The sequence below is a fragment of the Ostrinia furnacalis genome, unplaced genomic scaffold (genome assembly GCF_004193835.3).
Source record: "Ostrinia furnacalis isolate ACB-3 unplaced genomic scaffold, ASM419383v2 OfSCF5876, whole genome shotgun sequence".
Lineage (NCBI taxonomy): Eukaryota > Metazoa > Arthropoda > Insecta > Lepidoptera > Crambidae > Ostrinia > Ostrinia furnacalis.
This window is the reverse complement of record NW_021136115.1, coordinates 282405-305480: the sequence shown is the minus strand read 5'-3', so window position 1 is coordinate 305480 and position 23076 is coordinate 282405. Positions and strand designations below refer to the sequence as shown.

General features: G+C 38.5%; 1 protein-coding gene across 2 annotated transcripts in view; it reads right to left on the bottom strand.

The window, feature by feature from the left end:
• Positions 1 to 937: 937 nt before the first annotated feature.
• acj6 (abnormal chemosensory protein 6) overlaps positions 938 to 23076 on the bottom strand; it is an 82087-nt gene continuing 59948 nt past the window's right edge. Inside the window, exons 3-5 of one of the 2 annotated variants that reach the window (XM_028316812.1) lie at positions 13658 to 13837; positions 7312 to 7317; positions 938 to 1654 (exon numbers count right to left, since the gene is read on the bottom strand). In XM_028316812.1, the coding sequence (XP_028172613.1) occupies positions 938 to 1654; positions 7312 to 7317; positions 13658 to 13837 (903 nt within the window). The remainder of the gene's footprint in view (positions 1655 to 7311; positions 7318 to 13657; positions 13838 to 23076) is intronic. The other variant, XM_028316813.1, reaches the window with a different exon arrangement.

Here is a 23076-nt window from a genome sequence, read left to right as displayed (position 1 = left end):
CGACAATATGGCGGGCGGCGGCGTGCGCGGGAGTGAAGACCGCGCCCACCTGGCAAAAGGCTCGATTCTGAAGTTGCATCCACTGAAGTATCCAACAAACCGTGTCCATTCTTTCATAACATTCATTAGATTTCATTCACATACTTACTTTAACTATGTAAGGAAAGCTCTTCGCTCTTGAGTAATCATTTTTTTAGTATCGTGCAAAAAATATTAGTTAATATGGCATATTCTGTTACAAAACAGATTTTTTTAAGAAACTGTTCCACAGTGACAAATTTAAGTCCAATACATAATTTTTACAACTTAACTTATAAAACTTATTATGTATTCATTTTATACTTAACTTATTTAATTTAAAGATAAGATGTAGGTATTGTTTTTTGGGATCACATACCTCAAAACCGAGCCCAAAGGAGCCACAGTCGGCGAACGGGAGAGCCGCGCGCGCCGCCCGCTCCGACCACACCTGCGACTCGCAGCGATGAAGTTACTAACATTAAACACAGAATATTGATATTTGCAAGGCACATTCTCTTAAAAATCCTGAATTTCAATTTTTTCTCGTACATAATTTCGATGCTCCGGAAACCTCAAAACACGGCGTCGGAAAGAAACTGTGTGTAAACGAAGCGACTTCTATTTTGTAATGATATGTATATAATCAATTATATACCCTGTGTCTCGAAAAATATATGAGAAGTCATCGTACAAGTGTACAAAGAAATGAAAATCGGTTCATGTACAATATCTACACTAGTCACTAGGTTGCGTTCGAAGGAGCTTGAAGGGTTGAGATCGAGATGAGATCTGTATTATTGCTCACGGTAGAGGCGCGTGCCGGGCCGGGGGCGCCGGGCGGCGCCGGCGGCGGCGGGCGGGCTCAGTAGCCGTACCCGGCGCCCGGGTACAGCAGCGCCGCGCCGCCGCCCGCCGGTCAGTGCTGCGCCGCGAACTTCATGCGCTTCTGTTTCTGCCTCTGGTTGCAGAACCACACCCGCACGACGTTCTTTTTGAGGTCGAGCTTCTCCGCGATCGCCGTGATCTTCTCGCCGGACGGCCGCGGCTGCACGGCGAAGTAGGCCTCGAGGCTGCGCTTCTCGGGCGCGGCGATGGAGGTGCGCTTGCGCTTCTTCTCGCCGGCGGGCAGCACGCTGGGCGCGTCGGGGTCGCGCCGCTTGTTCTTGGCCTGCGCCTCGGCCTCCTCCAGCCAGGCCTGCAGGATGGGCTTGAGCGCGATCATGTTGTTGTGGCTGAGCGTGAGGCTCTCGAAGCGGCAGATGGTGCTCTGGGAGAGCGCGCCGACGCCGGGCAGCTTGAGGTTGGCGAGCGCCTTGCCGACGTCGGCCTGCGTGACGCCGAGCTTGATGCGGCGCTGCTTGAAGCGCTCGGCGAAGGCCTCGAGCTCGCGCGGGTCGGTGTCGGTGTCTGGGTGCAGCGCGGCGGCGGGGTGCGCCAGGTGCGCGGGCGGGTGCGCCAGCGCGCCGGCGTGGTGGTGGTGGTTCATGACGTGGTTCATGCCGTACCCGTGCAGCTGGTGGTGCGGCGGCGCGGCCTCGCCCATCGGCGCCAGCGTCGTCATCGACGACGACGTCAGCGGGTCCAGCATGTCCAGCCCCTCCATCCCGTGGTGGCCCATCTGCGAGAAGAAAGACTTTGTAATTCGTTTTATCGTACTGTCGAATGCTAGTTGATTGAAAAGGTTGGCAAGGGCCGGGAATTAGCCGGCGCATTCATGTTAAATCGGGCGTTCATTGTGTCGGCGCGCACAATGGCGGAGTATGAAACTTAAACAATGTGTGTAGATTTGCAGCGTGTTTTATGTGCGCAAACACTTGTGCTGATGGGGCGTCGCGAGTGCAGCGCCAATATGCCGCTTTGTGCCGGAATGAGAGTGCACTTAAACTATTGATTACTGTTGCTCTAATTTAGCTTGACAGCTGGTGAATATTTTATAACTAGTACCGACGGGTCCAGATGAAATCAAACCTATTGCAAAATAAAACAAGATCCGGTTTAGAGTGTATTGGATCATTTTAATGGTTCGTGTTATTCCATTTCATTGCAACGGCCGCGGCGTTCGACGTTCGTGCATAAACAATTTTCCTGCTTAATTATTTAACGTTATTATTTTCGCGTTTACCGAAAGCTTCATTTGTGCGCGTTTTAAAGTGAAATCAAGAAACGCAGGAAGCACCATGTAGAAGTAAATTAAGTTTTTATTGTTTGGTGTTTCAAAGCTAATTATTTACTTCTCGTCGCGCATTATTTTCATAAATAAGCCTTAACCAAAACAATTGACAGTCGGCCGCCGTAATATATCTCACTAGCCTTCTAAACGACTCGTAAGTCTTCCTCTGACAATTTCTCTCCAAGGGTTCCGTGTTCGTGGCTGAGCCAAACTGGACTTTTGTGCTAGGACTTAGAGTGGTATATTTATATAGCTGGAGTGAGCTGAGGCCAGCGCAATGTGTCACGCGATTCCCGACTTTACTGCTTCACGTTAAGGTCCATGAGCTAATGCACGTCGCCCCAGGACGGGGGCCAAGGGAGCAATATTTCACAATTACAACCATGTCTAGCACGAAACGTTGCGTTCCTTGGACTCTACCACTATTTTTAAAGCATATGAAAATATAGTGGGACGATGGTCACGCGGGAGGTTGGGTCAATTTGGCTTAGTGCAAAATACTTACTCTATTAATGTACAAGACGATCGTCTTAAGTTGCGAATTTCTTAATTTCATCATAAAAAATAACTTTTTATAAAATGGGAAAACAACTCGCCTAAGAACAATCACAAGATGATAAAAAAAAATATTTTGTTACAAAATTACTTACTATTGTTGCTAGTGTTAGTAGAGCCTACGTTAGTTAGAGCCAAAGTTTTTCTTGTTGAAACCGAGTTTAAACAAAAATGAGGTTCAAAACAAACGATAGCTCAGCATCTTTTTCTGACCGTATCATGAGTTTGGTTTTATTATTTCTTAGTAATATGGAAGTTTATCACAGGTTTATTTGAGTCAAGTTTTATTAAGCTCGTATTAAATTATTTTTTCCACTAGAAGAGACAAATGAATTGACTATTGAAGAAACAATTATGAATTTTCTCGCAAAATGTGATAGTGTTAAAGCTGTTAAACTTTCACTATTAAAACTACCTAAATCAACAAAACAATATTACACCAAAATTAATTCCAACCCTTTTCGAGTGGAGAGAAACCGCAAATATTGAACTCAGGTGTGTAGGAGATCCCCGATAATACACTACAATTTGTGCAGGGGCGCTGTGTGTCATTGTGTAATAATAAGGGGACGAACCTCCCCTCGTGTCATTTGCTAGTGATGCCAGATTTGGAGTGTCGATACTCGATATCGATAGAAATATGTTTTGTAATTATTTACTTTGTTTTGTTAGTAAAAAAATTAAAATAAAGGTTGGATATTACACATCTTTACATTAATGGGCACATATTGCCGGCTTAAAACATAAAAAAATCTACGAATATGATTTACATTTAAATATCAGTTACTCGTTATTATACGGCATAATTTTAGCTTTCATTAGAACTGTCTCGCTAGCGGTTTTAAAAATCATCAATTACTTGCCGTTTGGTATTAATAGACTTGTCGTTAATAACTCCATTTTCAACACACACAATTGAAAGCATTATTGAGTTAAGCCTTAAAAAACCTTTATCGTAAAACCACAAAAAACATTGTTAATATTTTCTACTGACATTTTCAAATACCAATTTATTTAATTGAAATTAATCGATAACTTCAAAAAACACATTAACTGTCACATCACTGGCCGAGTGTATACGCGATTGCAAGTGGATATTAAATAAATTATATTCCGTTAATAGTGATTTGTATCACAACGTTATGATTGGGACAAGTGGCCGAATTTATAGGGACTAAAGGCCACGAAACTAGCGATGTTTAAACTAGAAATTACACATTGTTATCTAGTATTTTTTCATCTATTATTAATAAGCGTTCAAGCGACGAAGGCCCCTGTACTTAATAGTACGTACATAAAATATTTATAAGGTTGAATGATTTTTTAATGTGACTGTTGGTTGTTACCATTTCTATTGAATACCTTATTAAGGCGGAATGGTGGCTAAACTTATTTTAGATTAAAATGTTCAACAATCGGAGTGCATTAATCATTTTTTATCTTTTTTTCGATGTATTCTGTTTATGCCATGATTAGTAATAATGTTGCTGTACCCCAATTAATTAAAAAATATAAATGTACAATGTTACTAGCAAGTTTATTACGTAAATTTAATTTGTAACTAAGGTGAAAGAGCGAGGTACTCCCAACACAAGTATCTTAAGATTACTTTCTGGGAGACCCCGGTAACTTTATTGTAAATGATTTATAGAAATAAACAATTTATATTTTTATTTTCATTTTTATTTTTATTTTTAATGTGCAACGGCGATCTGTCCTCTACTTTCATGGCCCCACGCTCCCCTCGATGCGTTTTGATGGGTCCCTATGACACGCATGCGATACGCCTCGCAATGATGTTCGACTACTAGGTACCCGACAAAATTATTCGGTGCTCATGCTTAATATACTTATGATAATCTCGCAGCACTTCCATTAAGTTATTTCTGTGTACTGACGGTGTTTTAGGGTGTTTGAAGTATGAGTGGATAACGGATTTTGAAAGATAAGAATCAAGGTTTTGGTAATGATTTTAAATATTACAATGAAGAGATTTGAAGGAATTTTTAGAGCATAACGCAATTTCTTACAGATATTAGAGGTACAGTCCAATTCATAAATATCTTGGCAGAGCCAATATTTCAAAATATTAATGTCCAACATGATAATGAACAGTTTACATGATTACACTTTATTAATGTTTGTATTTTTTCAAATCAAATCAAATCATTAATTTCGCTTGAAAGTGGTACATGTAAGTAAGATGGTAAATTAGATTAGAGTAGGATCACACATTTCACCAGAGTATGGCATGCAAAAATATAAAATTTAAACAATGACATTTTAAGAATTGAAGTTAAAAGGCTAACAATATATTTATGAACTCAACAGAACTGCACCTACTACCTTCCTACTCATAGGCTTTTAGCATACAATTTATGCAAGAAGTAGGTATACCTTCGTAATTATGCACGAATCATCCAAAATAAACATTTATGCATTACAACAACGAGGTGCTGCGGGCACATGTCGCAATGCACCAAAGATAATACAGGGTGAAAATACTGTTCAGAAAAAATGTGAAAAAACCAATTGTTTCAAACTTAGGATCTTATGGTCCAGATTCAGTGCCTGACAATGTCCCTGGATAGCCTGTTTGAAACCTTTCCTTATTTGTTAGATAGCCTACTCGAAGTATGGCAGATTTCTACGAGTACGTATCTGAATCGTTTCAGGAATCTAGAAAACTGACGTGGGTACCTATTGTCCTAGAAAATTAGCTTATTTTTTACTTTTCAATACCTAGTACACATCATAATAAAGTTTATTTAATTACCTACATCCAGTGTCACTAACATGAATGTTAAGTTTACTAGTTCAACAATAATCATTGTTGATTTTTGAAAATTGAGGTGAGCAGTGAGCACCTTGTATACCTTTTATACCTACCTAGCATTAAAAAACGAATATTCTGTGAATTTCATGGTTTTCTAGTATTCAATCTCAACTAATTGTTTAATAACTACACTATTCACTCGAAAATAATATATCTTTGTGTAATTTAAGCTGCACTACAGCTAATAGAAAATACTACTAAGCGTAAGCAGCCTTACACAGAGTGCTAAATGGGACCGTCCTGGCAGAGTGTCGTCTTCAAAGGGAAATATTCCCTTGCCGACCCATTACGAAAATATCGACCTTAAAAATAAACAGTGCAAGTTAAACATGAGCTGGGAGTAGGGTGCCCACTTAATCGGGAAAGCCCGGATAAAATGGAAAACGAAAGCTTTTGTTCATTGTTCGCTCAAAGCATTAGTTTCAAAAGTATAAAAGACAGTTTTTAGGGTTCCGTAGCCAAAATGGCAAAAACGGAACCCTTATAGTTTCGTCATGTCCGTCTGTCCGTCTGTCCGTCTGTCCGTCTGTCCGTCTGTCCGTCTGTCCGTCTGTCCGTCTGTCCGTCTGTCACAGCCGATTTACTCGGAAACTATAAGTACTACAGTGATGAAATTTGATGGGAATATGTGTTGTATGAACCGCTACAAAATTATGACACTAAATAGTAAAAAAAAGAATTGGGGGTGGGGCCCCCCATACATGTAACTGAGGGATGAAAATTTTTTTTTCGATGTACATACCCGTGTGGGGTATCAATGGAAAGGTCTTTTAAAATGATATAAAGTTTTCTAAAAAACATTTTTCTTAAAGTGAACGGTTTTTGAGATATCAGCTCTCAAAGTCGTAAAAAGTATGTCCCCCCCCCTCTATTTTTATAACTACGGGGTATAAAATTCTAAAAAAAATAGAGGTGATGCATGCTAATTAACTCTTTCAACGATTTTTGGTTTGATCAAAGTATCTCTTATAGTTTTTGAGATAGGTTGATTTAACTGTAATTTTGGTTAAGTTATTGTGCTTACACTGAAAACGATGGCTGAACCTTATAAGATAGATCAAAAAATATACTACAGTATTGTACACCTTTTAAAATCCGCGATGATATAAAATCTTTATAATGTAGGTACTTTTTACGAGAAATATTAGCTTATTCAAGCAATACGCCATTAATCCTTATCCAGTAATGTACCTTAAATACATTGTGCATTTGATAAAGTTTAATATTACAAATGTGATTGTTGAGTAATAATAGGTTAAACATATCCATCGAACCAATATTTTTAAAACGCGTTAATCCTATAGATTATTATTACATCGATTCAAGAAGATCGGTCGCTCGCTGCGCTGCAGCGCGTGAGTTGCGGGGCGTGGTCTCGCGCGGGAGCGGGGATAAGATAGCTAACCGCGTCGACCCGAACGGGCAGACACGTGAGGGCAGACGTCGTTGTCACTTGTGCGCGCTAAGAGAATTTCATCGTTCCCATTTACTTCTTTCGCAAGTCGAATTTGGCGTTGAGACTTTTTAATATTGAATTGTACCTATTATAAAAAATAAGTAAGTAGGTATACTGGTTTAATAGGTGCTATTAAACCGGTCACGTACTAATAAATCCCCCAATAATATAAATTCCTTTGTTTTTGGTGCAAATTTTAGTGTTTCGTAGCAGGTTTTTAAAATTTCTAAAGCTTATTGTATATCATCTAACAATGGATACTTTAGATAATACGTTTTCCTACATTCTGAATTATAATAACTATATCGAAGATGATGTGGTTCGCGCATTTCATGAAAAGTTACTTCGGTGCACATCATTTAGACCGCGTGAGCTAGAATTATTTCAACACCCTGAACTGATTGAACCTGTACCTAAAAATGAGACGCACCTTCAAGTAATTTATGACGGTGACGTGGGATTAGTGGGGCACTGGAGTTGTATTTATTACATTAATGGAATACTGCGTGTGTACGATAGTCTTGTTGGTGTTCTAGGAAAATCGCAAAAAATATATGTAAAAGCCTTGTTTCCGTATCTATCGGAGTCATGTATTCAGTTTCCAAGTGTTCAGCGACAACCGAATACTATTGATTGTGGTTTGTTTGCCATTGCTTTTGCCACCTCTTTAGCTCGGAATATTTATAAATACATATATAAAATTAATATTCATACATAAAAGTACAAGGCAAAATATCGGGAGAGTTTAGGCTCCATTCACCAGGTGTATAAATTGACATAATAAGTTTATTATATTTGCTGCTACGGAACCCTTTGTGCGCGAGCCCGACTCGCACTTGTTTTGTTTTACAAATTGACACAGTTTAATCGCTTGTGTATTGTTAGCGGATAAAAACAAAGGACTTGTGGTACAAAGGTCGTTTCATTGGTTCGACAGCATAGGTAAACCTTTGCACAGACAGTATAAACTTTTTGTTGATTTAGAGCCATTTTGTTGCTTTTATCTTAAGCTTGATGTATCCCATAAAATAGTTTACAACAAGTGCTAATGATCTTTCACAATAATGATCGAATGGTTCTCTCTAAAAATAAAGATTTTTAGAAAATTATGTTTTAAAGATCCGTCCCAAACAGAGCAAACGCATGGTGCCCTCAAATGGAAAGGGCACGATACCCTCCCATGGGAGGTGGGCATATGAGCATTTTTTCTAGTTTCCACAATTGTCGCGTCGCTGGGGACGCGCCGGCTCAAAACTGCGACAACAGTTGTGCCTAATGTCGACAATCGGTGGGGATAAAGAATTGTAAACAACGAAAGCGCTTTTTGAACCCAATTAGGCCTAATTCACACGAGAGCTTTTTTAACGTCCGTTAAAAAAGCGTTCAAATAGAACATATGCATACCCAAGTACGTGTTCACACGTCGGCGCTTTTAAAACGCGACGCTTTTTTATCGAGCTGTGTTGCATTTTCAACGCAGAGCGTTGGGAATAGGCNAAAAGCGTTCAAATAGAACATATGCATACCCAAGTACGTGTTCACACGTCGGCGCTTTTAAAACGCGACGCTTTTTTATCGAGCTGTGTTGCATTTTCAACGCAGAGCGTTGGGAATAGGCTTGGGTATGCATATTATGTTCTATTTGAACGCTTTTTTAACGGACGTTAAAAAAGCTCTCGTGTGAATTAGGCCTTAGCGTGTAACAAGTAGCTACTTTGAAGCCCTGTAACCCCTTTAAAAGTCATAAGGTTGTAAAAGTTAGTTATTTTCTTCTTTTAAGCTATATATTATGTCCAGTGTAATTTTAACCATACCACTGCTTCGGTAAGTGTTCAATAAGTGGGCTAGTGCTGAAAAGAAGTAGTGCAAGCAACTCAGTCTCTTCGGCACTGCTCTTTTTCAAGGGTTATATTTAAAGCTGTACTGTTAGAGTTGTGAACTGTATTAATTTTTGGATAGTACTTGTAATTTAATTTATCATGCTGTGTATACTAATTTTGGCTTACGGTCCAGTATGTAATTAACACTTTTTCTTTACGATGAAGCCTAGACTGTAAACTGTTTGTATACCTATTACAAATAAATAAATAAAAAGCGAGCAGGGCAGGTACAACATTTCAAACGTTTTTGTAACGATTTCACTGTTGGTCACTTCTGCAGTGTTGTGTTACTTATCGCATACCTACATCTGTAGTCTCTACAGCATCCCCCCCACCCCCCCTATCTGTTTCTTGTCATTGGTTCAGGGACCTACTTAAACGTAGCTTGCTTATCTTACTGACTAATTTTACTCATCAGCCTACCCCTTGTCCGCTGCCTTATTGTCCATTATCATCATCATCATCATCATCATTTCAGCCACAGGACGTCCACTGCTGAACATATGCCTCCCCCAATGACTTACACATCCCACGGTTGGTAGCGGCCTGCATCCAGCGCCTTCTTGCTACCTTTATCAGGTCATCGGTCCACCTTGTGGGTGGACGTCCCACGCTGCGTTTTCCGGTACGCGGCCTCTTTCCTAATTGTCCATCTATTTTTAAATCTCGTCTAGTCCATTTTTTACAATCTTCAACGTTCGTTTTTCGACCATTCTAGACTTTAAACATGACCTACGAATCAATGACATTAATTTAAAACAAATACCAACGTGAAATAACAACAAAAAACCCAACATAAAAAGTTGGGAATTCGACACACTAAATAAATTGGAAGTGTCTATTAAAATGTGGATTGTAACATAATAACTGGTTATGGAGCGATTACGCTACAATTAATATTAGGGTAGCTGTAACAGAGTTCGGAAAAGTTTGCTCCCCTAGATGATTAATGTCAGAAGGCATTGTTACTTTTCATTCCGCTAAATATTCATAGAGAACCCTAGCGGAGAACGCGCCGTGAAAATTTTTGGTGGATTAGCGCCATGAAAGTGTAAAATGACTCAAATGAAAACAAATAGTTTATTGAATATACCCTATCCAAGGCACTTATACACGTCCAAACTGGTTTAAACTCCATTAAAATAAATTATCTGTATATCCTATTTAAAAATCGTCATGAAAACTAGAAGACGGGAGGAAAACTTTTACTTAACATCAACATGGCAATATTTAGTAATTTTAAAAGCTAAAATTAAATAGTGAAGTCATGCTAATTAATCCAAATGATTGCTATCCATAAAAATATTATCACTGAATGTATAATTTTTAATTGGCTTGTAAGGTCAAGTCTACTACGAGTACTACGAGGACACTTTCAGCCAAAAAAATTGAAGTTCAGCCAACACTAATCACCGCTTGACACCTTCTGTCTGTAAAATATCAAAAAAATCTCAGGAGCCGTCACATTGACAGGAAAATTCCATTTTTCGCGACAATGTTCGTAATGTCTGTCGATCAATCTTCGTGAGGAGTCGGCAGCTCTAAGAGGTCTGCTGAAATCTTTCGACGGTGTTAAAATGCTGCCTTTATTTGGGTCCCGAAGAAAGAACCTATATTTATACTAGTTCTTTATAAGAGACTTCGTTAGATTATAAGGACTTTAAAGGATTTTAACTTGTCACAGAAAGTCTTGCACTTCGTAATTAACACAATAATGATTTCCACTACGAATAAAATCAAGAGATCGAAATTTAACTATGACTCAATTAAAAATAACAAGCTAAGTAATCTAAAAATAAAAGAGCAGACACCAAATCGAAACCGTTAACCGTACTCGAATGTCGAACGCGAATAAAAAAGTCCACAAAACCGATAAAAAACCGATCAAACTACATTTAAATATCAAATAAACCTTCAACATCACTCTCACCCACCTGAATACCGACCGTCACAACAATAAAAAAACTTAATCAAATCAAAAACAGTCCCCAGCATACTGGTCTCACTATATTTACAGATTAGAGACATCCACGGGACCCCAAACGCGCGCTTTTTGGTTCCGTGGGCTATAAAGCACACATTACGGACCCCAGGCTGGGGTAGCTCAGGAAAGGGCAACTCAGAAAGGGGCAAATTGGAAGGCCCCGTTTTACGATATGCCACGCCGGTGACTTTTTATGCGAAGACTATAAATAGAGCTCAATTTGGGGGCTATACTCGAATAAGATTTTGTAGTGTCAATAAGTTTCTTTGTTTGTTACTGTTAACGGCAAGTTGATATTCAATCAACTTCATCATCATCACCAGTGGCAATGACGATAGGAACTAGGCCCCCACCAGTTCTTGCTATTATACCAACCATTATTAGCAACTTACCGATATTGTAAACTATTAGGTAAGTAAGTACTTCTTAGTTCAGGGCGCGATTAAAATATTCTCATAAAGAGCAAGTTCAATTACAATCTATAGTATAGTAGCGTTGTGCCTGTGTCCATATCAAAAGCCTTTGCTTCAGTGCTCTTATAGGTATACTTTACGATTTGGTCGCAAAAAAGCTCTTAACAACAACAGATCATGCCACAATATATAAACTTCGATGTGCCATCATCCGTGCTAGAGAACCAGGAACGCTAAGTAAACTCGAACCTAATCCACAAGATACGAATTCTGTATTTTCAGCTCAATCAGTCTTTCTCGCTCGTATTTGTAATGGTAGCATATAGAGTGAGAGAGAGAGGACACATTCCATAATACTCCAGACAGAAATGTAAACAAACGAAAACTACTGAAGTTTTGAAAAGGGGTGGCTTTAAGTCTTTTACTTGCGAAAGTAAAAGAAATAGAGAAAAAAAGAACATTGAATTTTTTGATAGATCCAGTTTATTCTGTAACCTATTATTGACGTTTGATAGAGCTCGTGTAGCACTTTCAGGATCAGTATTTCAGTAACCAGTTTTTCGATATCTTGTATAGTTAAGAAGCAATCAAGTGAGATTACTTACCGTTTCCACACTGTATAATCAGCCTATAATAAGTAAGACTTAATAGAAAGCATAAAGAGTCTGTAATAACAATTTATAAAGGGGTCCTTGAAGCAGAAACATAGTAAGAAAAGCAATCGAATTCCAATCAAATCAAATTACTTATCTTAAAGAATATTTATTTTGTTTACTATTTCGTTCATAAAAAGATTTGCGGGGGCTGGTCCTCGATGAAAATAAACTAAGTAAGTTATTTTGATTGTGAAATGACATTAAGGTCCGTGAGTGACACTCAAACGAATAGGACGAAAACAACTTACAACAACTACTTAATCCCTAATATAACTGTAAACAACATTTGGCACGTGAATAATTCAGGGCCTACAAGCAAATCATATCTATTATTTTAAATAGCTTTTATAATAACGAGTCCATAAAATAGACACAAATATTAGAGATACGAGTGAGAAATATAAATTTTCTTTACTCTCGTAGGTCTCGTATTGAAAAAATATTGTAATTATATTTGTGACATTGGGACTCAAAACAAATTACAAGTGCCTGCATCGGTCCCATTGTCATTGTATTTTCCCTTTTCAAATAAACTGCAAAACAACCAATTTCTAAGCAAACGGAACGCTCCGCCTTCTCCGGGAGGGTAGCTCCGTTACATCGAATAGTGCATAACATTACCTCACATTTTATCGCCCCCTGCCTCCCAGAGGACCGACGACCCTCGAATTAGAGATTTCGATATACCGAAGAACTGGTATGGAAAATTGCATATACTTTATTATTGTTATTTACAGTCCTAGTGGCAAAGATAGCAAGAGTTTTATGAGGAATCCTTATCTTTATAGAGAGAGAACTCGATTGGTATGATCGGTGTTCGGCTTGGGGTGAGAAGTGACGCTGGTGGCCATTTTAAAGCGATATTTTAAGTTTATCGGTACGCAATGCGGGTTTGGAAAGTGTGCTGCGATTTTACAGTTACCGATTGAAGATTGGGTGGTTTTGCAACGCATTGTTGTTACAAGTCGGTTTCTTTCTTGTTTTTTGCGGGAAGTCCAATCTGTGTGATCAAATGCTTTTGAACCTACAGTCTTTTCTTAAAAGAATAATTGAACTAATTTTATAACACAGAGGTTCTAAAAACACAAAAATGTATTTGTAAGAAATTGTAACAAATTACAACATGAGATTGATTGACACTGACCCCCGTATTCACAAACGATGCTAGCTTAAGTGAAGCATCAAATCGAACGCACAGCGTTGAATAGAGCTCTGTGATTGGTTCGTGTGTCACCCTGTGCGTCCACGCGCACTGTGAGACCTCATAGTAATGTTTGTGAATACGGGCTTAAGGCTGAGTTGCGCCACCTTAGTTAACCATTTAGCAGTAACAATAACCGGAGCTTTTTGTATAGTTTGACAGATTTTTGGCGTTTGTCAAAGTTAAAGTAAGATTGTGCAGCTCAGCCTAACTTTGTGTCTGCAGATGCCATAACGGTAGCCTACAATCCTACATCTGTATGCTTACCATGAGTTTACGTTAGGTGTGCTCGCTAGCGACTGCGTAAAAAAATTACATTAATTGTAATGTAACTATGACATATTGTTCAGCGCCCTAGCGGCTACTTTCAAGATCTTCATAGAGATTTTTGACGTACTCGCTAGCGAGCACACCTAACGTAAACTCATGGTAGGTACACTGAAAACGGGTAGGGCCACGGCCCTTCCTAAAAGAAACAATAATACCTGATGCGGCCGCGCGTTGTGAGGCGGGGGTCCACCGACCCCGTGGTGGTACACCATGTCGTGCTTGAGCTGTGGCAGCGGGGGTCCCGGCTGCGGGCCCGACTGGTGCTTGCTGATGTCCACTGCGAGGGCCTCCGCCCTGCTGAGCAGGCCATCGTTGAGACCGCCGAAGAGGTCGCCCTGCAGAACACAGGTGAGCAGTCAAAAGTATACCTTGATGAGTTTAAGCATTTTATTTCTACGTATAAAACATGAGCGCGGGATTCTAGTTCATTCTGCTGTACTAGCGATATCAGCAGTAACCCCAATTTTTTTGCTAAAAACGCCTGTCAGGTCATCTGATGGAGCTCATTTTAGTTTCGCCAAAAAATGGAGTTACTAGCTAGCTAGCTAGCACGGCAGCATTAGTTTCTGATATTTGAGTTTGTACTTTGATATTATTTGAACAGTATAAATTGGATTATGGTGTTAAAGTGCTGGTATCAATACAATAAAAAACGGTAGAGACGCCAGCTAAGAGATTTATGTCGCAAAATTGAATAAGGTACCACAATTTATTTTAATGTGCTATCGTGCAGACATGGTAGAAATTGCATTCTAATTAGTTCTAAAGTTTACGAGTTATATTTATAGATATTTTAAGTTTTGGTTGTTATAATAAGAGTATATTAAGCGAATATTCCCTGCGCTACATTTCCTGCGTAGCCACAAATTTAATTCATATAAAGATACTGTAAAAGCCTATATTTACTTATTCTACATTAGCTATAGCAGCCACATGCAATCGTCTACGTATCCCTATGATAATTCCATTATGCCTTTAAAATTAAAACTATAAACTTATAAATCAAAACTATAAAATTAGTAACTGAACAATTTTTTTACTCCTTCAGTGTGGTCTATTCACTAATTAAGTAGGGAATTAAGCAAAACATTTTCGTACAGCCTTTAATTTCTATGGATGTAACAAAATTTCTAGTTAGACTTTTCATTCATATCGATGGTGCGGCATTCGATATCAATATGTCTAACTCGATAAACTTGTCCGAGTTACTCGAATCTGCCCCGGGGAACGGTGAATGTGCACATTAAACACCATTCAATACTAGTCCTTATGTAGATGGAGCTGCGACCCATGTTTTGGAACTTCTGACGCTGCTACGTGGCGGAAGCCAATGAAGCTGTATTCCACGAAATTTTTGGAAATCTCTAATATTGTGTAGTGGCGTTGGTTACGAGTACATTTCTAAGGCTGAGTTGCACCACCTAACTTTGCCCGTAAGTTTAACGATAACCGGTAACTTTACAACAACAACAACACGAGTGAGCTCACCACAATAGTGTGCAATAGTCGAGCGGCGGCGGGGACCGAACCCGCGTTCCCCGGATCACGAGTCGGCCAGTCCGACCCCTTCACCGCTCGGCTATCGTGGCTTCATAATTATCAGTTAGTTCTGCAGTTCTGGGTAGCCAACAACGGCAGAGCTTAAGGAGGACTATGATTTCGCACTATGTTTAATTGAGTGCACTTCAGTGGATCGATATAGCCTGTAATATTAACGCTTGCAGCCTCAAGGCCAAGGCTGCGGCATCGGGTGTGCTAAGACAATGACGTTAGTCGCACCTGAGATAATTATTGTAGGTTTTGACTGTTTTTTTTTAATAATATTTGTATTTGGTCCTAAAATTTTCAAAAGCTCTTATTTTTTAAACTTATTGTTTAAAACGTGAAATATTAATCAAACCTTTCGTAAACTATGTCGGCCGTTTGGTGTAATGGATCAACTATATTTAAACTACATATTACTTCTAATCCGTGTTTTGACAAAGTGATTCGTGATTTTAAAAACAGAATGAGGTGCCTTTTATTTTAATCCGATTTTTATTGCCAATCTATAGTCCTGAATGTTACAAATACCCATTAAGTAACCCTTGATTGAGTACAAAAAAAAATTAGGGCTAATTTCTATCAAATAAAAACCTAATATCAATAAAAGTTATAGAAAACCAGCAGTATGTTTTACTTTCCGTTTTTTACAATGAAATTGTTAGTTTTTGATTTTTTCCACTTGACGTTTCAAAATCGTTGGACTATAATGGTTAGGTTGTTGCTAACGGAAGACTCATCCAGACTAACATTTTATTGTGTCAAACTATAAGTTGTTTAACATTTTATTGGGTCAACTTATGACTAAGGCGCAACAATAGAAATGCACTCATAGATATGTATTCAATACATAATTGAAACAACAATGTTTCCACAAAACATATTATACGAATAGTTGAGTACCCACAGGGTGTCCCAGAATAGGTGAATCAAACTGCTAGGGGAGGTAGCTCTACTAAAGCCTGGTCCGTGAGCACGTAGAATTTTGTCCAATGACCCCAAGCTACCCATCCTTATCGCACACTCACTGCGGGCGCGCGTCGCACAGTCGCGACAGCAATATAATTACGCGAATTAATGCACTATCCCTATAAAAATTTGAGTTTGGTTTTTTTTTAAATAAAGTGCTCTAAACTCGAAATCTAGTCATTTTTTTCAAACGCAGCAATTATAGATAGATAGGCAAAGCTGATTTATTTTCACTTTTTCAAACTATTTTTTTTGTGTCTTTATGCGCTTTATTTTTTTTTTCATATTTTTAGGGATAATACATTAGTAGAGCTACCTCCCCTAGCAGTTTGATTCACCCATTCTGCGACACCCTGTGTATGTCCCCTTGGTCGGAAACTTGCTGAGTAATCATCCAGCTTTATCCTATCGAGCAGAGCGACATAGATCAGTATTTTAGGTGTTCCTAAACCGTTCTGGCTCATGTGAGCTTTTGCTGCTACGACTGCGCTTAGATTGACAGCAGGGCCAGGCTAAAATTATCAGGTCAGTATTTTCGTTCAGAACAGCGGCATCTGTCCTGCTAGGGTCTAATTACGAAATGGCTTCAAGGTATGACAACACTCAGGAATAGCAGAACCTGTGATTTCAATATTGAAATTCAAATTGTTTGAATTTGAATCGAGTTTTGAGCGTCTTTTAGTTTTTAGTTGTTTACTGGTTCTAACTCGAATGTCATTCGCACTAGGTACCTACCCACTCGCACTTACTGAGTAATAGTAGTATACAAAGTATCTCATAATGATGATGCTCCCCTATTTGTCACTCCAAGACGAATTTCCACCAGTGTAGCTCTATCCTTACCCAAGCAAGACCGTAACAAACCGTAACAAGCAACGTTTTTAATAACCACCCGCTAATTCTTAGACGCAATACGGCGCATCAAATAGTCATGGCTCAGGCTGCGGACGGTTTTTGGAGGATCAACCTACATTATTTATGAGGAGCCTGACCCTCCCGCGCTCGTTACGGCACGGACAGATGCCTCCTTCGCCTGCTGACTCCCAAACAGCTAGTTTTATAGTCTCCGAGACCACTTTAAAGTGATAGTTTCTTTTCGATTTGCCGGTGGTACACACGTTAGAGGTTTATCCCGGACGTGTTCGTTATCCCGATCGATCGTGTACTAGTTTTTTAGGCGGGCTTAACGGGGGAGGGCTCCGAGAGACATTTACATAACGGGAGTACAGCGTACGAGTAAAAGCAGGCTTTTGCGTGCGATATACGTTCACGCGGTAAATAGACTGTGCAAGCTGAAGAGGGAATGGGAAGTAGAACGAGTTTGAAAATTGACACGCAGCTATACTGCTGGTTGTTTGGTGTATGCCGAGAGGTCCCGGGTTCGATTCCCGGCCGGGCAGAAATTGAAATGATGAATTTTAATTTCTGTAACTTGTCTGGGTGTTACATGTGTACAATATATGTATTTACAAAAAAAAGTATTTAAGTATGTTTGTTTATAACCGTTGTCTAGTACCCATAGTACAAGCTTTGCTTAGTTTGGGACTAGAAGCGTAGTGTAAAATGCCAACGATAAAAAAACCAATGTTATAAGACTACCTAGATTTATAGGTACATTATTTTATGAAAATAAAAGGAGAGTTATTAATTTACGTACGGCAAGGATTCTCAGAGAATTCATATAATACCTCTACTGATTACGAGACCCGTACTAACCTTATATTCAAACTAGTGTTCGCTATAGACGTAGTTACTGGCTCAATAGGCTTACGACTTAACGTGTGCTCCAAAGCACCGTCTTGACTTACTACGTCGTTTTAAGAGCTTACAATAGGGATGATGACTGGGTAATGAAATCGAAATTCTATTTACTCCGTCAGAGAGATAATAAAAAAATTTTGGACACGTATTTTTTATTTTTTTTCATAATCGTTACAGTATTATATTGAGTTGAAATGTCGCGTGAGGTATAAAATCTACTCAAGCGTGACGTAACGCGCCATTTCAACTCGATGTAGCACTGTTATTATTTAATTATAAATGAAAATAAAAAATATGAGTATTATTTTCTAATTATCTGTCTGACGGACAAATGATTGAAATTTTGTCATCTAGCCTACACAGAAACTGTAGAGCAGCAAAGATGTTGAGTCTGGTGCGGTGTATAATATCAGCACATAACTAACACTTTTTACAATAATTTCATGGGTCGCCGACAGTTTTATGGCCTCCTTATGGCGGAGCCATGGCTAGCATGAGACTTTTCTCAAGGGTAATAGTTTGCGACGTAGGCATTAACTCATAGTTAATATTGATTAATGATCTTGATTTCTTAGGAACCGATTGTCTTAGGAAACCTACCCATTCGTTCTTCGTTCGTTTCAGCCAAATGATGTCCACTGCTGGACATGGGCCTCCACCAAAGATTATTAAATACAAATACGATGATTTGGTAGTTATAATAAAAAATCGGTCCTTATTTTGATGTAGGTTGTAGTTATTTCAGTTATAAAATTATATTATCTTCCTTCCATCATACAAGTCAAAAAGAAAGAATGCAATATGTATATTGCAAAGCACAAAACAGGTTGAACTAGCACAAAAGACACACTATCCAGTCCCATTTTTTAGCCCCGTCATGCGTCACCCCTTGTCCCCCGACATTTGATCCCACTTGAAACAAAACTTGCGCACGCGTCGGTAAGTGTGAATTACTGTCAATCGGACTAATCCCATAGAGGAGCAATTGAGCGTGAGAAAAGCGCGCCCGCGTCATTAGCGTAGTGTTACAATAGGGATGGAAAAAATTGTTTATTGTTACTAAAGCTGGGTTGCACCATTACTTTAACTTTGACAATCAAAAATGTGTCAAACTCCATACAAAAAACACGATCAAAGTTCTGTGGTGCAACTCAGCCTAAGACTTACGTTTACTATTAGTTTAGTTAGTATTATTCAGTGATTTCTTTGGTTATGTACAAGTTTTTTATGTAATTATTACCACAGAGAAGAGGGTACACTTCTAATACAGGTTTTTATAAACTTAAAAGAAGTTGTACCAAACCCTGTAATGATAAAACTTGTAACTTCAATAAATGAATTTATTTATTTATTATTTATTTATACGTTTGAAAAGAGAGATCATTATTATGCCCGCTACTTCGTACGCGTGAAAATAGTTTGAATAATATTTCCCGTTTTTGCATCATGTTTCTATACTTCGCCCCTATTGGCTGTAGGGTGATGTTATATTATAGTCTTAAGCCTTCTTAGACAATGGGCTATCCAACAAAAAAGATTTATATTCAAATCGGAATTGTAGTTCCTTAGACCAGCGCGCAGACAAACAAACAAACTCTTCAGCTTTATAATATTAGTATAAGTATTAAGAAGATTGAAGAAAGCCATTGACTGAGATAGTAAATTAGTTCAGGTATGGAAAAGTGACCCTATTAGCAAAACAAACAAAAAATGTAAGCTTGAATTAAGATGCATTATTATGACATTCCAAAAATTCCAAACTTACAACCACTCGATCCCAAAGCTTGCCGCCCTAATTTTTAGGAGTTATTGTTGAATTTTTCAATATAGTTTTAATGTTTTAAGTAGACTCCGTAGTATATACACGCACTTAGTTAAATTATCAAAGGACACGCCAAAGTGCAAATGTAGTAACTAATTTATGAAAATGATTTAAATGGCTCCCTTAATCTGTGTCGCAATCCGCACCCCGGTTTAATTGGAATAGAGACAGCTAACGCGGGTCAGTCAAGCCAGCCCCATCGTTGTGATGCCACCAGCCACCCTGCCGTGCCATAAGCCACCCCGGCCGTGGCACAAGGCACTCGGTCGTGACACGTGACAGCAATTTTATGGTCAAATCCCCCATTTGAATACCCTTACATGCTTTGAGATTGATCATTGATAAGTATGATGTTACTGCAGTAATTTGGAAAACATGCATTTAAGGGTAGTGGTGGAATGTAAGTATTTTTTCAGTCAAAAGTGGTTTTGGCCGATTATGAGTTTTGACTGTAACATATCTATTCTTAATATGTTATGTATGTAATCTTATTTTATCTAAGTTAAAATCAATTTTATACCGCCTACTTTATTTTCAGTTTGGCCCTAAGGTTGAGGAAAATGCCGAAAGACATTAAGTCCGCCTTATGTACACTGTTTTATGTGCATATAAGTTTAAAATAAATAAATAAATAGTTTCATGGATGTTTCTTACTGTATATTAGGATAAAATTCTGTACTTTAAATATTAAGTGAGTAGTATAGTATGCTCTACCTACTTTTCACGCAGTATTGCACAAATATGTCTATCAATTTCCAATATTAACCTCTATCTAATTAACGCTAACCAAAGCTAAACTATATTAATTGATTAGAAATGCTATCAAATACCCTGCTGCTTTGTCCATCGGCTGATTGATTGTCTATATTGTTACATCAAGATTACACCATCGCTAATGGCGATGTTTAATCAAAATAATTAGGGTAATTAATTAATTAGCTTCGACTGCATTGTCCCGAATCATAGTCAGTCGGTTTCAAAACAGCGTGTCGCACTCCCAGCTGAGGGTCCAGGGGTCTTAATTCAATAACCCCCTCATAGAACGGGGCCAAAGCGAGCATTATCACGAGCGTAGCTTACAAATTTTTATTGCGCTTTTTTTGATTAGCAAATTGGACGGAATGATGCGATTATTTTGATTGCAGTTGACTTTTGTAACTTGGGACGAGTGGGATATTTGTATTTGTGTTCTGGACAGACGGTTGTCTCTTAGAAGGGTGAACTTTTTTTATTTATTACTCAAATAATTACAGTGCAGAATAGTAAATACTTATAGATATAAGTCACTGATTGTAATATGTGTAATGCTAATTAGGTACCTAAATACTGCTCATTATTAAGACAGCAGACAACAATCACAGTCTAATAGGTAAATTATTGAGTACTTAACGGTCTACTATGGCCAAGTTTTTCTTGGTAGATAAGTGCCTAATTAAAAATAAATTGATGCGTCAAGTAAGTACCTACTTGGGTCGTAACTAGGTAGGCATTTTTGTAGCATAATCTACTCTATTACATAAAATGTTAAGTTATGTAGTTTAATGCTTAATCTAGTATACCTACTATGGTGACTACAACTGTAGATCGGATTAACTTTTAACTTTTTATTTAACTTTTACATGTTAAACAACTTAAAGGCAGACTGCATGAAAGTACGGTGTTCTGTCAGATATTCTTTGAATCTTATGTGTATGTCTTAGGCTAGTTGCACGAAATCACTTTAACCGTAACTATTTTTAATAACCGAATAACCGATGTTTTTGTATGGATTTTTTGACAGACTTATGACGTTTGTTAAAGTTAAATTAAGATGGTGCAACCCAGCAAGACTGAGGCTGAGTTGCACCACCTAACTTTGACAGTAACTAGAAAGATAACCGGTGTTTTTTGATGGAGTTTGACAGATTTTTGATGACGTTTGTCAAAGTTAAAGTAAGATGGTGCAACCCAGCCATAATGTAACGCTGTCTGAAACTAGACAAGTATTTTAATTAACATTACGCTTACTAATTCCCAGCGAATCCAGCTCATTAACACACAGACAACACGGCGTCATAAATATTATTAGTTGGCGTAACGCCTGTCTTGGCCTGGGTAATTCTTTACCCACTTTGATGTTTTCTGTCTCTGTCTTAATTGGGGGGGGGGCCCGTTTTAGCATCAAAATGAAACTGGAATTATAATTTTATCCCCTCTCCCCTCCCCCTACAGGCGGGAGGCAGTTATAATCATGCTACCTAAGTGTGCACAGCGTAGTCCAATGTACAGTCGGCCACGGAATTGCTTCGTCGAATTTAGAAATTCGAGTCATTTTCAGGCGGTTTCCGGGTAAATTTTTAGTTTAAAATAAAATGTCTTAGTGATTTTTTGTATTATAAGAAGAATTTATTCAATTAAGTTTTATCCACATCCACGAGGAAAAAAAACGCTTTAACTCTTCCATTACAGTCTTATAAAACATCTCCCTATCTAATGTATGCAGAAAAGATGACATCGTTTTAGCGTAGAAGATCCAGTGAATCAACATAGTTTTACTTGAGGATTCGACTCTCTACTTAGAATCGAAACTAGGCCATCTACGTAATGCGCAACATCGTCATCAATTCAACAATGGTGCATTAAGCGACCGTAGGTATCACTTTGTATACAGAGGTGACCCGTAAAGAGTATGCCAAACTAATGACAGACTAATTGATGACTATCTAAAGCCTTAGTAAAAGTATGTATCACCAATACATAATTTTACTACGGTCGCTTATGCACCATTGTTCAGAGATAAGAGTATTTTTCATGTTTCTTTTTAATGTCCAATTTTAAGCCTATCTCTTGTTGGTCTGTGTATAAGAGTAGGCGCACACCGTTGATTTTTCGTCGGCCGATAGTTTAGTCGGGCAGTTGATCAGTATGGGCATGTATGGGCATGTATGGGCATGTATGGGAGTGCGCACACTACGCCGATTCGATTTGGCCGATTCTTCATACAATTTAAAATCGGGCACAACTATCGGCCAACTGAAAATCAACGGTGTGCGCCTACTCTAAATAGGCAAATATTTTTCAAGATGAAAAGAAGAGGAATAAGAGCAATCTGCTCATTTGTACACACAGCAATGCTCAAAATGGGGGATGAAAAAAACATGAGAAAAAAAAACAAGAAATGGTGATAATTAAAAAACAAATCTGTATATGGCCATCCATTAGTCTATCATCTTCTTTTAGTTTGGCACGCTCTTTACGGGACACACTGTATACGTTTCAAATCTCAGTCATAGGAAAAATTACCCTTGCTTTTGGCAATTTCTGTGTCTTAAGCTGACGTGTCACAAGTAAGGATCAACGCGTGAGTCGGGATTACTAATATAGTGATCCCAGATCACAGAAACTAAAGCAAGATGTGACAAGGGGGCGGGGCCGGTATCGCAGCAATATGCCCAAAAACAGAACACATTGCACGTGACAGCAATGATGACAGCAATGATG